At 41.0% G+C, this 15,861-nt stretch overlaps 1 protein-coding gene across 1 annotated transcript; it reads left to right on the top strand.

Annotated features, from left to right (window-relative positions):
* Positions 1–3,867: 3,867 nt before the first annotated feature.
* Positions 3,868–4,821, top strand: LOC311182293 (olfactory receptor 51G2-like; the record flags this gene model as incomplete). Its single annotated transcript, XM_084250990.1, has 1 exon — positions 3,868–4,821. The coding sequence occupies one exon, from the start codon at positions 3,868–3,870 to the stop codon at positions 4,819–4,821; it is 954 nt and encodes a 317-aa protein (XP_084107116.1).
* Between the last annotated feature and the right edge of the window lie 11,040 nt (positions 4,822–15,861).

The raw sequence follows: 15,861 nt of genomic DNA, 5'->3' as shown, positions 1-15,861 counted from the left end.
AGTCAAATGGACAGTCTCTTCTGCTCACTCTAAACAAGCCCACTGACAGGTTTTCTTACCTCTTGGATTCTGTCTCCCCACCTAAGGAAAGAAGGTGTTGCCACTCACAGGTTTTGGAAGCAGGGGGACTTGAGAAAGGATATGATATCCTAGGGTGTGTCTGGTTACTATTTACATTTTAATAAATACCTACCATGTGCTAAACAGTTTATAATCTTTCCCATGTCCCATGTTAGAGACCCTTACCTCACTGTGCTGCCATTCAATCTGCCTTTTCTGCCTGTTCATACATCTGCCTGTTCTGTGAGATATTGTTTCCCACCCCCCACCCCTGACAAGGGCACAAATTTTGATGACTCCTTGTCACTCCTGCAACAGCAGAACAGGGGAGGAGGCGGCTGCTTAGACACCACCACATTCTTGGGTCTTGGATGCGGGAAGGCTGTGGAAGGCAACTTGGACATTCCCCACAATCTGTGGGGAAACTTTGGACAAACTGGGAGTGGTGGAAGCAGAGACCTGGCTGGACTTTTTGAGAATGACTCTTAGCAGATGACCTCACTCTGGCCTCAGATTCTGCATTTGCACTAAAGGGAAATGAGGGTGGGGGGAGAAGAAAAACTTGCCTTTAGGTTATGAGGGTGCAGGGTCTAATAGCCATGAAGGGCCAGAACGGCTCTTTCTTATTTGAAATAGTTAAGCTAATAACCTTTGTTTTCAGACCAGCCTGGATTTAAATCTGGGCCTACCACCTAGATTCATGACCTTGTGAAAGTTACTTAGCTTCTGAGTCCCAATTTCCTTATTAGAAAATGGAAAATGACCTACAGTGTCAGATTAGTAATGTATAGAGAGAGCACTATTTTTTAAAAAGATTTTTATTTATGCATACAAGAACTGGGGTACAGGCCAGAGGTTTGGGGAGGTGAGAGGATTCACCAGAGACAAAGTGGGGAGCAGAACAGGCAGGTTGACTGAAATACACTGCTGAGGGGAACAGCGGGTGAGTCAGGAGAGGTCTGCTGTGCCATGTGGGTATCTCCCTGGTTGGGGATGGAACTCCTGTAGTGGCTGTGGATAGCTTCATTGTGCTAAGTCTTAACCCCTTGTGATCTGAATACAACTCAGGGAGGCCCAAGAGAGCACTTTTAAAGACATGTGTGGTTTTTTTTTTTTTTTGACTTTTACCAGTTAAATAAACTTAGAACACTAAGAAGTGTCAGAAAGCAAAAGTGGGGAAATGTGGTGAGAAAAGGCAGATTGAATGGCAGCACAGTGTGGTAAAGGTCTCTAAGACCATGGAGGAAGGGGATGCAAATTGTCTGCTGCCTGAGAAGGTAGATGCCCAAACTTCCTTCAGGTGGGGTGTGTCATTTTGCTCTGCTATGGACAGAAGCTTTGTACAAAATGACATGATGCCATGTAGAATGACATTCAGTGGAAATACTGCTCATGGTGGACCGCAAGCTGCCATTTTGCTGGATGAACAAAGCTGTATTCAGAGGAAAAGCCCGAGCTCAAATGGGAAGACCATCAGATAATGCAAGTCTTGCTGACTGTTTCTGAAGTTTCATGAGCTGATAGCACATGACCTTGAGAATCAGTGCTGAGCTAAAATCAAGCTCACTCACCCGATGTCTGACTTATGTCAAATGAGTCAATCTGAGCTTTTACTCCTTACCGCTAAGAGTTTAGGTGACATCCTTACTCAGTGAATGATAGTAACTATTCTGATTATCAATAATCATCAGAAACTGATTTGGTGAATTGTACATATTCATATTGGAACAAATGAACCCATTCCTTGAGGGTATTCTTGTCTTCTGTGTGCTTTTCTTGCTATGTCCCATTTCCTAGTACCTACACAGCACAGGGTCAGCTTAGTACTCATAAGTACTTAGTACTTGTAAAACATATCAAATCATTCATTCATTCAATAGATTTGAAATTGAACAAAGGAAGTATGATTGTAACAGACAAACTGAAGCTGTGGTATTAGAAGTTCAGACAGGGACTGTCATTGAGAATATCAAAGATGGGAGGTATCACAGGAGGCCCCTGAGGGCCTGACAATATTCTGTTTCTTGATCTACGTGTGCTTATTACATGGGTATGTTCACTGAGGAAATTCATCAAGCCTTACACTTATGTAGACTTCTCTATATATTTAAAATAGACATTTTAAGAATTATCAAATGTGCTAAATTTGGTGAGTAGAAAGCAATCTTTTACCATTTAGAATGCTAAGGGGAGATGGGCTACACATGTGGGATGGTCAAGGTCTTTCCCCCTCTGGATGCCATGTAAGGATCCTGCAGCATCAGGAACTGAGGATCATTAGAGTTATGATAGGAGACATCTTCCTAAAGCAAATCTGATTACTGTGTTTCTCCTTATGCATGTACTCATCAAAATGTCCACACGTGCTTTTCCAGAGCATTCTGATCATGATTCTAATGGAAATTTGCAAAATGAATCAAAATATTGAAAGACTAGAGAAAGTAGAATGTTAAGAGATTATTGTATCTAGGAAAAGGATGGGGATTTTGGCTAGATTAGCTGCACTGGGATCTGAAAGGAAGGGATTGTTTAGATAGTTCATTTGGGTAGTAAGTTACAGAGTGAAAAGAGGTACTAGATTTTGATCTCTCTGGAGATCTTATGAATAACAAGAAATTCAGGAAGACTAGCAGGTACTGGAGGGTGAATTTTGGGGAGAAAAGAAATGGCAGTTTGATTCTGCAGGACAGTTGATTTACAATGCGTATCAATGCAAAGATACTTAGAAAAATGGAGATGCAGTACTTCTGGGAAGACTGTGTAGCCTGAAAGTGCTATATGACGTGAAAAGAAAAGACAAGATTATGTATTGCACACTGCACTCCTGTTTGCCATTATGGACCTGTGGTCTCAGGAAACTCATGCTTCTCTTCCTGACTCTTCAGGTGGTGCCCAGCAAGACCTGCCAGTCTCACCGCTCTACCCCCGAGTTTGGAGAACTTCAGAGCACTTGGTGCTGTCATAACAAATTTTATGGTAAGAGGATTGAAAAAGATTTAAGAGGAAAGTGATTTCTCATTGAGTCCATAGCCACAAGACTGTCTCAGGGGCAGGGTCAGAAGAAAGTGAGCAAGCTTTAGATGGCCAGTGCAGAGCTGGGGAAGGAGTTAACAGAAGTGAATAGGTCTACATGCTCCTCTTGTTTACCAGACTTAGCTTTGAAGAAATCTTGAACACTTACTGTAAGTCAACTCGTGTTTACAGGTGAGGAATTTGTCACTATTGAATAATTAGGGAGAAACTTTTGTGTTCCAAAGGCATTTCTGGAAAATACAGATGATGTTGAAAGAGGAAAAACCAACCATTTCCCTCAGAGGATAGTTTGGAAAATACATCATTTGTTTGAATGTGTCCCTTCTGGTGTATTTGCTAAGTTATCCCAGACTGAAAACTCTCCCTGTAAGGATAAATAGAAATAGCCTCAATTGCTTATTTGTAATATCCTACATTCAACGGAAAATTATTCCTTCATTATTTATTCTGAGAAGCCACTAGAGATAGGCTTTGGGTATTGTTGAAGTGAAAAAAAGAGGTTGTTTAGGCCAAAGAGAAGAAGGATACTGAGCAATAAGCAGAGGTCATCTCACAAAATTTATTCTTTATACTACTTTAAAGAAGATTAAATTAGCCAGGAGATGGAAGGGACTGAAACTCATTAGGGGAATGAAATTTCTTTCATGAACTAAGAAAAGGTTTGGGGGTATCTCTTCCTTCCCAGCCCATACGTTGTAGGGGACTTTTTAAGTGACAGTGAAATGAACGAATGATTCTTACTCATAGGGTGGACAGCTCCCTCCTGGAATCACCATGTACTCCTGCAACACCAGCACATCTGGTCACTCTACCTTCCTCCTCACTGGCTTTCCAGGACTGGAAGCTTCACATCATTGGGTTTCCATCCCCATCAACCTTATCTGTGTGATTTCCATCCTGGGAAACAGTATCATCCTCTTCCTGATCCGCACAGATTCAGCCTTACATGAACCCATGTACATCTTTCTGTCCATGTTGGCGGCCTCTGATCTAGGCCTTTGTGCCTCTACCTTCCCCACCATGGTACGACTCTTCTGGCTGGGTGCTCGTGAGCTGCCCTTTGATTTCTGTGCAGCCCAGATGTTCTTCATCCATGCCTTCACCTACGTGGAATCTGGAGTGCTGCTAGCTATGGCTTTTGATCGTTATATTGCTATCCGGGAGCCTCTACACTATGCCACGATTCTTACCCAATCAGCCATGGCCAAAGCAGGGGTTGCCATCCTGGTGAGGGCTGTCCTGCTCAACCTCCCAGGACCCATCCTCTTGCGGCGTCTGTTCTTTCCCCAGATCAGCGTGCTCTCTCATTGCTATTGCCTGCACTGTGACCTTGTGGGACTGGCCTGCTCAGACACCAAGGTCAACAGTCTGTTTGGCTTGATCTCTATCCTTCTTTCTTTGGGATTGGACTCTTCTCTCATCATGCTCTCGTATGCTCTGATCCTGCGCACTGTGCTGAGCATTGCATCACCTGGTGAACGGCTCAAGGCACTCAACACTTGTGTCTCACACCTCTGCATTGTTCTCATCTTTTATATGCCCAAACTGGGGCTATCTGTGTTGCACCGAGTAGAGAAACACAGCTACCCTGCACTGGCCGTGCTCATGGCCAACCTGCACTTCTTGGTCCCACCCTTCATGAATCCCATTGTCTACTGCATCAAGTCTAAGCAGATTCGTCAGGGGCTCCTAAAGCGCTTCCTGCAGAAAAGGGTTGATGTCTCCTAGAACAGCAGAAGCATCTCTTGGCACATGAGCCTGTGGATCAATCTGGATCTTGGGGTGAGGAGGATTAGGGGTAGAGAATTGATTTTTGAAGGTTTCTGAGTGATTTAGCTTATTATTAAGTCCTTTGTGCAGTACTGTCAGCTTCTACAATTTCAGTGTTTGTGCACAGTCCTTGAAAAGCATATTAAAGTATCACCTTGCTAATCCTCTTGTCCTTTCTGATTAGATTTGAACTATTTCAGAGTCATACACACTGTGACGTCTACTTATCTAGGGGCTTTAATAACACTAACCGAGAGCATGTGTGTGCATGTCTGTTTGCCCAGGCATCTCTTATTTCATACTGGATTCCCCCTATGTCATTTCCAAGCCTCAGGAAAAACTGTTCCTGTTATATATAAGTAAAAATATTACATCTGACTAAACTATATTTACCCCAAAGTGGTTTTCTAAGATGTAGTAAAGAGAGTGTGTGTATGAACACTGTATATGTTGAATTTATCTAGCACTTACTAGAAGCAGAGGGTGTGGTAGTTGGCCTTTCTCTTCATATACATCTCTGCTTTGATCTGGAGTGTAAGTTTGGTATTTACAAGCCTAGGAAAGCTGCTCACTATAACTTCTAGAGAGTTCCTCAAACACCCAATGGAAGAAAGCTGGATGAGCCACTCACGTCAATGCAGGTGACCTGCTTGGATGTAAGCTCCACGAGGCCAGGGATTCAGGAGCCATCTTGCTAACTGATGTGTCCCCAGCTCCAACAACAGTGGCCACCTGATAGCAGGTGTTTAGATTTACTCAGGTGTTCTGTTACTCAAACTGTAAGATGCCTCACTTTATCACTAGCATTGCCCTTGTCTCAGTCCTAAAATACACATCTATTTCTTGAAGAATTGAAATAAGGATATTTTTGGTAGAAAAGAACCACTCAAATTTAATATAGTGTCTTGCCCATATTTATGGTCATTCAGACAATTGGGAATTTAATGATGACACGTTTCTGTATGTGATTTTTGTGAACGGAGATGAAAGTGAGGAACTCAGACAAGAGGCAGGGTGGGAATGTGAATCTCATATAGCTCTGGTTGGAAAGACTGGCTCTTCTTTGATTTAATAAGTTTATTATATTTAGGTTGATGTATTTATGTGGCTACTATTGCATAGATTCCAAGGACACAGAACCCTGTGCTTATCAGTAACTAAGTGGGTCTAAAAGTCACAATTCCTGCTCACACAGCCCAAGAAGCATGGATACCAGATCATGAGTTTAGATTAACAGTCTGGTGGTAGGCAATCAAGCATTTTAATGTATCCAGTTTGGCAACATGTCCATCTTGATGAAGGGCCTACCTGTCTATCAGAAATCCTAGGCTGACATGGTATGTAGGGGCAGTTAAGCTTCCAGGGGCAGTTAAAACAAAACACAACACATTGCACACAGAGCCCTGAGGCAGGAAAAGTCCTATTAAAGCGTTGATAGAATTAAGCTTGGCTATTAGATACCTGGCCTAGAACTGTAGGGATCCTCTGACTTTGTCATTTTTGCCTTTTCTCAATAGCAGCTCTGAGCTTGGAGCCTCTCCCCTGTGGATACCTGCCACGACAGCAAGGTCATCCTGTGGCTGCTAGTCATTCCATGGGCACACTGATGTCACCAGCTGGAAGGGACCTGAGGTCTATGTCTCTAACTTTACTTCAAGGGTGCAGAAATCTCAGCATGTCCCACAATGCCTTCTCTGTTCCACAGACCCAGTAGCTACAGAAGCATTTCAGGCTGGCATTGGTGTGGTGGTGGTATTAGGTTTTTAGAAAGCTTTGCTACGTGTTACTTTTTACCCATTAAAGATATTATTAGGGTATGATAAGCAGTGACTTAGAATTTGACATTTGAAAAATCTGTGCTTAAATATAAACTTTTGGTCATCTTTCTGTTAAGCAGACTGCCACCCACCCATGCAGAAAGCCTAATTAAAAAAAAAAAAATCTCTGCTTTGGCCTATACCAGAGGTGTGACCTTTAGGTATTTCACTTTCTGAATCTCCATTTCCTCATTATGAAGTGGGGATATTACCTACCTCACAGATGTCGTAAGGATTAAACTCTACAATGTACATAAAACACCAAATTCAGCACTGAAGAGATCAGTTCCAAGTGTGCCTGATTATTTGATTAATGCCTGTTTTCCCTATTCATTGCAGGCACCAAAGCATTTGGTTTTCCTTCTCTACCCTAAGCATTTTATCACGTGGCCCAGAATATTGTAAACTGTTATGTATAAAATGAATGGATGAATAAAAGACTGAATTCTTGGCTAATACAGCTGTCTAATTTTCACTGAGTTCTATAGATGGGAACTTTTAAAAAAAGTAATCATTGATTTGTATCAGATGGTTTTGATTTTGGGGGTGGGGACATGGCAAGCGCTATTTGGTTTATTGCTGAGGCAGAATTTTTATTCAAAGTCACATTGTTCCTTTGGAGTTCCTGGGTGTAGTAGTTTATAATTCTTGGTACAAGAGGGTGATCTATCTGTTCTAAAAGAGGCCTGTGATATATAATCCCAGACACCCATGCTTATCCTGGGTTTGCTGAAGAACATACTTTCAATGTGTGATAACCTAGAATTGGGTGGGATTGTTAGTGACTGGGGAATGAATGACTCACTCACCTTGTATATTTCTTAGATCAAGTAAAAAGTGTGCACAGCCGTTATGCTAAGCCTGGCTTCTGATATTTGAGGGATTGAATGGGAGATGGTCCCAGACAAGAGGAGAAGTCTCCGAGAAACCAGGATACATGTCTCAAGTTCTTTAAACCCAAGTCTTACCAAGCAGATTGATATACATTGTGTATGAATTGCTTGTTGACAAATGATTTCTTAATAGTCCTTAGTACAGCAAAGAACTGTGCTGGCCCTTCTGTTCTCTAAGGAACAGAACCTTTGGAAGCCTACAGAGTTTGATCTATTAAAAGACCCCTGTGAATTTACTCAGTGGCAAGAAGTTAGGACTCAGGCAAAACTATGTATGTGTGAATGCATTTCAGGCGGGTGGTATACTTTCTTCATCTTGTAATGCTTCACTTTTCCTCCAAGTTGCCATATTCTCTTGCTTCCTACCATCACCACACTTGGTCTTTCCTTTTCAGACTCCTGAGTTGTTTCTTCACTGTACTAAATTCAGTTTGTGTACACTTGCTTTGGTGGCTCTCTGGACAGGTAGAGGCCCAAGCAGTTTCTTGTGCTGCTCTTGAGTTTGCAGAACCAATTTACTCCTATTGCTGCTACTCTGTTTGCTCCAGACTGCAGGGCCTGTTGCAGTGTCTGCTCCCAGGCTCTTATTGTCCTGACACATCCTGACATCACTGCATTTCATGCTTTGCTGACACTCTGTATCCCTGTAAGTTCTGGCCCTGAGGCTTCCCCATCGCTTCCGAGGAACAGAATACAGTGGTCCTGCTTAGACACTCACACATTTGCAATCTAAGTACATTCATTATAAATGAAAGATAAGGCATTATCAGACAAATTATCTCTTCCTCCCATATGGCCTGCTTGAGATGCAGTAACTCAATAGAAGCTTTGGACAGCATTTGGGATACTGAACTGGTTCGGGGCAAAGTTGGTAGCAGCTTGGTAATATATTCTTTCTTTGCTTCACTCCCTCTGTTTCTTCACTCCTGGCAAGCTAATAATACTCTTAACAGGTCATCCTTATCAAAGCAAATTCCCTAATAGAAAAATTTTGGAAACTGAAGAGCCAGAAGTGAGATATTTTGGTGAATGAGCTAGAAAATGCAGGATCTTCAATATTTTCTGAGCTTCGCCAGATGGTGGAAGCACTCCCTTTCCCTTGCCAGAGAGGGCAGTTTGTTTGCCTAGGACTCATGACATGACTTCACCTGAAGCAGGTGCTTTTCCAGTTTATCTAGAGCAACTTCCCTGTTTCTAGTAATTTCCTGGTGTTAGAAAACAAATTTATATTTAAGTTTCACCAAATTGAGAGGAATTGGTAACATGTCCATTTGTTTAAAACCCCAGAAAAGCTGTGCCTCAATAGTACATCCAAGTCCTAAGGGCTGTGATCTTGGAATAAGTGAAAATGAAATAGATTCATTGTATACATTGAACAATTACTAATATACATAAAAAAAGTATAGCAAAGGGAAAAAAGTCAACTGAATGAATTTTGATAACCTATATTTTGTAAATGACAAATATTTTAGTGTAACTAAATGGTTTAAAGAATCTGTAGGAGGGCCTCCCACCAGGCACAGTGGTTGAGCGCTGGGCTGTGAGGCTGCCCCCAGCCTCTGCAGCACCGGTTCGATCCCGGCCTCCGGCGAGGGTCCCACATGGCTCGTAGACCTCTCCTGCCGCCCGCTGCTCCCCTCAGCAGTGTACCTCGGTCCTTCTGCCTGCTCTGCTCCCCGCTCTGGCTCTGGTGAATTCTCTCACCCTCCTGCGCTTCTGACTGTACCCAGTGCTTGTATAAAGAAATAAATCAATCTAAAAATTAAACTATAAAAAATATTTATGTATACAAGCACTGGGTATAGTCAGAAGCGCGGGAGGGTGAGAGAATTCACCAGAGCCAGAGCGGGGAGCAGAGCAGGCAGAAGGACCGAGGTACACTGCTGAGGGGAGCAGCGGGCAGCAGGAGAGGTCTGCGAGCCATGTGGGACCCTCCTCAGGTGGCCGGGGAGCAGCCGGAGATCGAAACCGGCGCTGCAGAGGCTGCCGGCAGCTTCGCTCAACCGCTGTGCCACCGGGGAGGCCCCTAAATAAATAACTCTTTAAAGAAAAAAAAAAATCTATAGGAAAAGATAGGTAAATGGGTGATGATACAGGGATTTTAGGAGGTTTAGAAACTATGAAATAAAATGAAAATTCTGGATCTGAAAGTACATGTGAAGTTAAATCAGTTAAATCACATGATTGGAAAATGCAAGAAAGGATTTGAATTGAAAATTTAACAATGAACTTAATGTAGTACATATAGTGATTCTCACTGCTGTACTTGTGAAACTTAAATAAAAAGCATTGGGTCAGACAAACTGGTATTGTTGTGATTATGCTGAAGTGCATAAAGATGTTGAATTATAAAATTATATACCTGAAACTTATAGAAAGTTATGTAAATCAATGTTAAATCAATAACTTTTAAAAAGGCAAGCCCTCTCCTCGTAAAAACTAACCCAATAACAACCAACAGAAAGGATCAGTTAAACTGAAGAACAGTCAGTAGAAATTATGCAATACTTTTATTAACTAGTTAGAGTCAGAGAACAAAAATTAAAATAAATGGACAGAGTAACATGGAAGTTTCTATCAAGTCATTGACATATGTGTGACTGAAGTCCTAGAAGAATGCAATAGGGAAGAAAAAAATTGCTGAGCTAATTGAAAACACTTTTCAAATTGTTTAATAAATTACAGTGCGCCCCAAGGGAAATGAATACAAAGAAAATTATACATTTCATATATCAAAGTCAAGCTGATGAAAACCAAAAAGAGAAAGATGTAACAGAACCTTGTGAGCAAACATACACTATGTATTTGGGCACAATAAGAAATGAGACACAGTACAGGGGGTGGGAGGGTAGGGAGGGAGCAGGATCAAAATAAGGGGGCGTGGAAAATACCAAGATGAAAATGCATACATTGTGCAAAAATGAAAAATGATGTAAAAAATATATGAAATAAAAATAAAATGAATAAAAAAGGAAAAAATAAAATGAGAAAATTATTAATAAAGAGATGACTAACTTTTATAAGAGAAAAATTAGATGAGTTAAAAACCAAAGGAAGTACCTGAAAGTGCTAAACTGTTAAAGGTGCTGATGCTCTAAAAAGAAAAACTAAGTTCAACATCACTTGCAATCAGGGAAATGCAAATCAAAACTACCATGAGATACCATCTCACACCAGTGAGAATGGCACATATTAAAAAAACTAGCAACAGCAAATGTTGGCGAGGGTGTGGAGAAAAAGGAACTCTTCTGCACTGTTGGTGGGAGTGCAAACTGGTCCAACCACTATGGAGACCTGTGTGGAGATTTCTGGACCTACTAAACATAGAGCTTCCATATGATCCAGCAATTCCACTCCTAGGTATTTACCCAAAGGACACAGAAATATCAATTCCAAAGAACACCTGCACCCCTATGTTTATAGCAGCACTATTTACAATAGCTAAGCTTTGGAAACAGCCCAAATGCCCAAAAATAGATGACTGGATCAAGAAGATGTGGTACATATACACCATGGAATATTACTCAGCATTCAAAAAAGATAAACACATGCAATTTGCAGCAACATGGATGGCGCTGGAAGGGATCATGCTCAGTGAAATAAGCCAAAAAGAAAAAGAAAAATACTGGATGGTCTCACTCATAGCAGGAATCTAGAAAACTTAAATAAGGGACCAGGAAAATGAATAACTATAAGTGAAAATCAAAATCAACAAAAAACTATGAACCAGAGACACTTTTTGGGGGGTGGGGGGCGGGAGGGGAGGGATTAGGGTCAGAATGGGGGGATTGCAATTGTATGGGGAATATAAAAATAAAATTTATTAATTAAAAAAGAAAAACTAAACCTATTAATTTAGAATTCTAGCTAGAAAAACATTTTTATCAAAAATAAAAAATAACTTTGCAGGTATAGGTTGAAATTTCCTCCTAATAAACCTATACTACAAACTAAAGGAAATTCTCTGCTGATGAGAAATACTTGGATTTCTGACAGGACTGCTTAACACTAACTACAGTTGCATTCATTTCCCCTTTTAGTTCTGTTACTTTTTGCTTTGTGTTATTTTTAAAAAGGTTTATTTATTTATGCATACAGGAGCTAGGGTACAGGCCAGAGGTGTGGGTGTTGAGAAGATTCACCAGAGACAGAGTGGGGAACAGAACTGGCAGATCCACTGAAATATACTGCTGAGGTGAGCAGTGAGCGAGAGACAGGGAGAGGTCTGCTGCGCCATGTGGATTAGCTCCCTGGCTGGGGATTGAACTCATGCTGCAGTGGCTGCAGATAGCTTCATAGTGCTGAGACTTGCACCACCCAGGATGCCCCCACCTGTTGAATTCTATCAAACATTTAAGGAATAAAGAAATGTTACAAAAATATTTTTATAAAATAGAGAAGTAGGGAATACTTGCAAAGTATTTTGTGATGCAAGTAAAACCCTGATATAAAAGTTTTATAAGGAAATTACAATAAAGATAATAACAAGATCAATTATGAGCATCAATACAACCATTAATCAAAATCTTAGCAAACTGAGTTCAACAGTATGCAAATATGATAATACATGACTAAATGAGATTTATTCCAGGAATGCAAGGTGGCTTAGCATTTAAAAATGTCACTATAGTATATATTCCATTCCTCAATGAAGAAAAATGAGATTTGACCAAATTCAACACCACCTGGATAAAAACTTCAATTTTGGTAAAAAGCCTGCAGTTAACATCATCTTTAATGATAGATTGAATGTTTGCCTCCTAAGATCATCAATAAGGCAAGGACATTTGCCTTACTAATTCTATTGAGTATTATGTCGATGATCCTAGCCATAAAATAAGACCAGAGAAAGAAAAAAAAATCACAATAATTTATGTGGAAATTAAGATTGCATTTATGTATATTTTAGTCAAACAGAATAGACAGAATCACTTAAAGTACAATGTTGGAGGACTTACATTACTTCATTTTGAAACTTACTCTAAAGTGATCACTATTAACATAGTATAGCATTGATGTAAGGATAGGCAGATGGTTTAATGAAAGAAATAAATATTCAGGAAGAAATATTCAGAAATAGATCCACACATCAAGTGACTTGACAAAGTTACCAAGGTATATCAACTTGGAAAAGAAAATCTTTTCAACAAATAATTGTGGGACAACTGAACATCCATATGTGAAAAAATAAATCTTGATCTCTATTTCACATCATACACAATTATTTATATTTATGTTGGATCTCAGACTATGAAATCAAAAGCTAAATTTGTAAATCATAGCACTAACCATGAAGATTATTTTTACTTTATCACAACTAAATATTTCTTTTGTCAAAAGACAAACGGCAAGCCACAAAATTGGATAAAGGTTTCTTCACTTGTATATATGACAAACGATTCGTATACAGAATCTATAACAACTGGTACAAAATATAAAAAAATTCAATAAACAGACAAAAGACAAACATTTCACAAAAAGTATATGCATGAATAAACATACAATATCAAGGACCAGCTGGGACCTGGAACTGGGATAAGTGACTGGTGAGAATATAAAATAGTACACTTTAAAAAAAAGATTTATTTATTGATTGACTGATTTATACATACATTCATACAAGCACTGGGTACAGTCAGAAGCGCGGGAGGGTGAGAGAATTCACCAGAGCCAGAGCAGGGAGCAGAGCAGGCAGAAGGACGGAAGTACACTGCTGAGGGGAGCAGCAGGCGGCAGGAGAGGTCTGCGCGCCATGTGGGACCCTCCTCAGGTGGCTGGGGAGCAGCCGGAGATCGAACCGGCGCTGCAGAGGCTGCAGGCAGCTTCGCAACCCAGAGCTCAACTGCTGCGCCACTGGGGAGGCCCAGTACACTTATTTTAGATAAGTATATGTTTAAATTTATCAGAACCTACCAAATAGTTAACCATGTAACCCAGAATTTCACTTCTAGGTAAAGAAATAATTAACACAATTTTTTTCAGAATTGGAATTCAAATAGGAAGCAGCCCAGATGTCTAAAAGGTTAAACTTTAGTTTGTTCATAGAGTGAAATATTAGCAATAACGTGGAATTAGCAGCTGATACACCCAATACAAATGAATTTCAAAGGCATGATCAGCAAAGAAGTCAGGCACAATATATTGTACCATTCCACTTACACGCATTTCTAGAACAGTAATTTTGGTGCTCGGTGACCAAAACCAAACAATGATTGTCACTTTGGAGAGTGAAGGGTTGTCTGAGAGGAGCATAAGGACTTTGCTGGGATTATGAAAATATTCTATGTCTTCCTTAAGGTGGCGGTTATATTAATATCTACACTCGATATATTCATTTTATTTTAGGTAAATGATATCTCATTTAAAAAGTGGTTTTGGAAAACTAAATCTAGCTGTAACGAATGAAGTCCCAAAGAGGGAGGAGTTGATTTGGTCAATTAAGTTCTGTCTGGTGACCTGGGTTGTCTGTGGACAAATTAAAACTACTAGTTCCATGTGTCCTAGTTTCATGTGTGCTAAGTCCTGGACTGAAGGAATAATTACTTAGATGGGTAGTGTGGGAATCACTAAGGTGCATGGGGGGTTTTTTGCTGGTCTTGTGTTTAGCACCAGGGACTCAACTTCCTGAGTCACTATTATAGTTCTAGACCCCAGGATGTTTGGCATGTTACTTGTTCTCGGAATTGTCAGTGATATCAGAATAAATTATCTTCTCACACCTATGTTAACTCTAATTAGATTCTTGGTCCTAGGGTCTAGATTTATAGGCACTCAGCTAGAAAAGAGTGAAAGCACAGAATTTAGAATAAGAAAGATCTGAAAGGAGGGCTTGGGATCAAAATAAGGGGGTTGTAATTGTATGGGGAATATAAGAATAAAATTTAAATAAAAAAAAGAAAAGATCTGAGTTTGACAGTTACTTGGGTTTTTTTGGACAAGTTCCTATCTTCCTAATCCTCTGGCTCTGTGAAATGGGGGTCGTTAATCACATTCCTCATCAGATGAGAAGACCAGTCAGTCAGACAGTGCACATCTCTTGTGCACTGCAAAGGGTTAAGCTAAGCTGTTGCTGCTACCAGATGAAGCACTGGTGACATAGGTTATCCTGGGTCTACTAGAACCTTCTGTGTGAGCTCTTTCCTAGCTTATTGAAATGTTTTACCCGAGAACCTAATACCCATAAATACCTATCAAACTGCCTATAGATTCTGATCACAGATGTGAGAACCAGAGGCCCAGAGAACTCTGGACCCTAAGCCTTCTGCTCAGTCATTGCTTTCATTTTTATAAACCCATGCAGGAGGTCCAGTTGGGCTGTGGTCTCCATTTTCTCTCCAGAGGTTTCTTGACCTCTGCCCTGGAATTTGACATTTGGTAGCCTCTTCACAAGCCTCTCCCAGGGATTGGTTTGGGACTGAGGATGTCAGACTTGGCATCCCGTAGCCTGAGATTTTGTTCTCACAACTTACACCCAGCATTGTCAAAGCCCTTCAAGGAGGTGGCCTTTCCCATCTATACAGAAGTGAGTAGAGAGGAGATGGGACTTGGGTCCTCATCCCCTCTGAGCGGGTTAGATGCCCTTATTAGTACCCACAAGTCCCAGTGTGTATATAATCAGATTGGTTTAATTTGGTTTGGCTGATCTTTACATGTACATCTCCTCTGACTGAGCAGTGACCATGAGGCCACAAGGGAGAACTTTCTTCCTAATCAAATCCATATACTGGGGTTTCAGCAGTCTCTGGCTGATAAAGCATGACATTAGACCTATTGCTTGTTGCTCTGCACAGTGGATACAGTCTGCACATGCTCTTCCCCCATCCCAGTGCTGAATGCTCTGTATCTGTCCCCCTGCCTCTGCCTGGTTCTGTGTGTGCTTCTACTTAGAATTCCTGAGGGAGGTATCCTGGTATCCCTGTCAGACGAGGAATCCCTGACTGGCTGAGAATGATTTCCCCTTGTCAGACCACAGTCACATTCTCATCTTAGCAAGGTCCCCTGGAACGTAGGAGCAGTGTTAGAAGAGCAGCACGGGGTTTCCTGGGAGGCCATCATCAGCTTGGTGGCTGTGTTTTCCACTAGACAGAGGCTCCCTACGATTTGTAGCCATGTCTACATCACACATGGGAAACACCTGATGGTTCTTCCCCATCTGACTGACTATACTTCCTTATCAAAGGAAGGATTCCATGGAGTGTGGGTTTCCCCCTCCTGCTGCAAGCCACTGGTCTAAACATTGCTCACAGGCTGACGGGAGAAGTGTATATGGTCTCAAGGAGGAGTTGAGA

Source organism: Talpa europaea (assembly GCF_964194135.1).
Source record: "Talpa europaea genome assembly, chromosome: 1".
Taxonomy (NCBI): Eukaryota; Metazoa; Chordata; class Mammalia; order Eulipotyphla; family Talpidae; genus Talpa; species Talpa europaea.
This window is presented reverse-complemented; position numbering and strand designations above follow the sequence as displayed.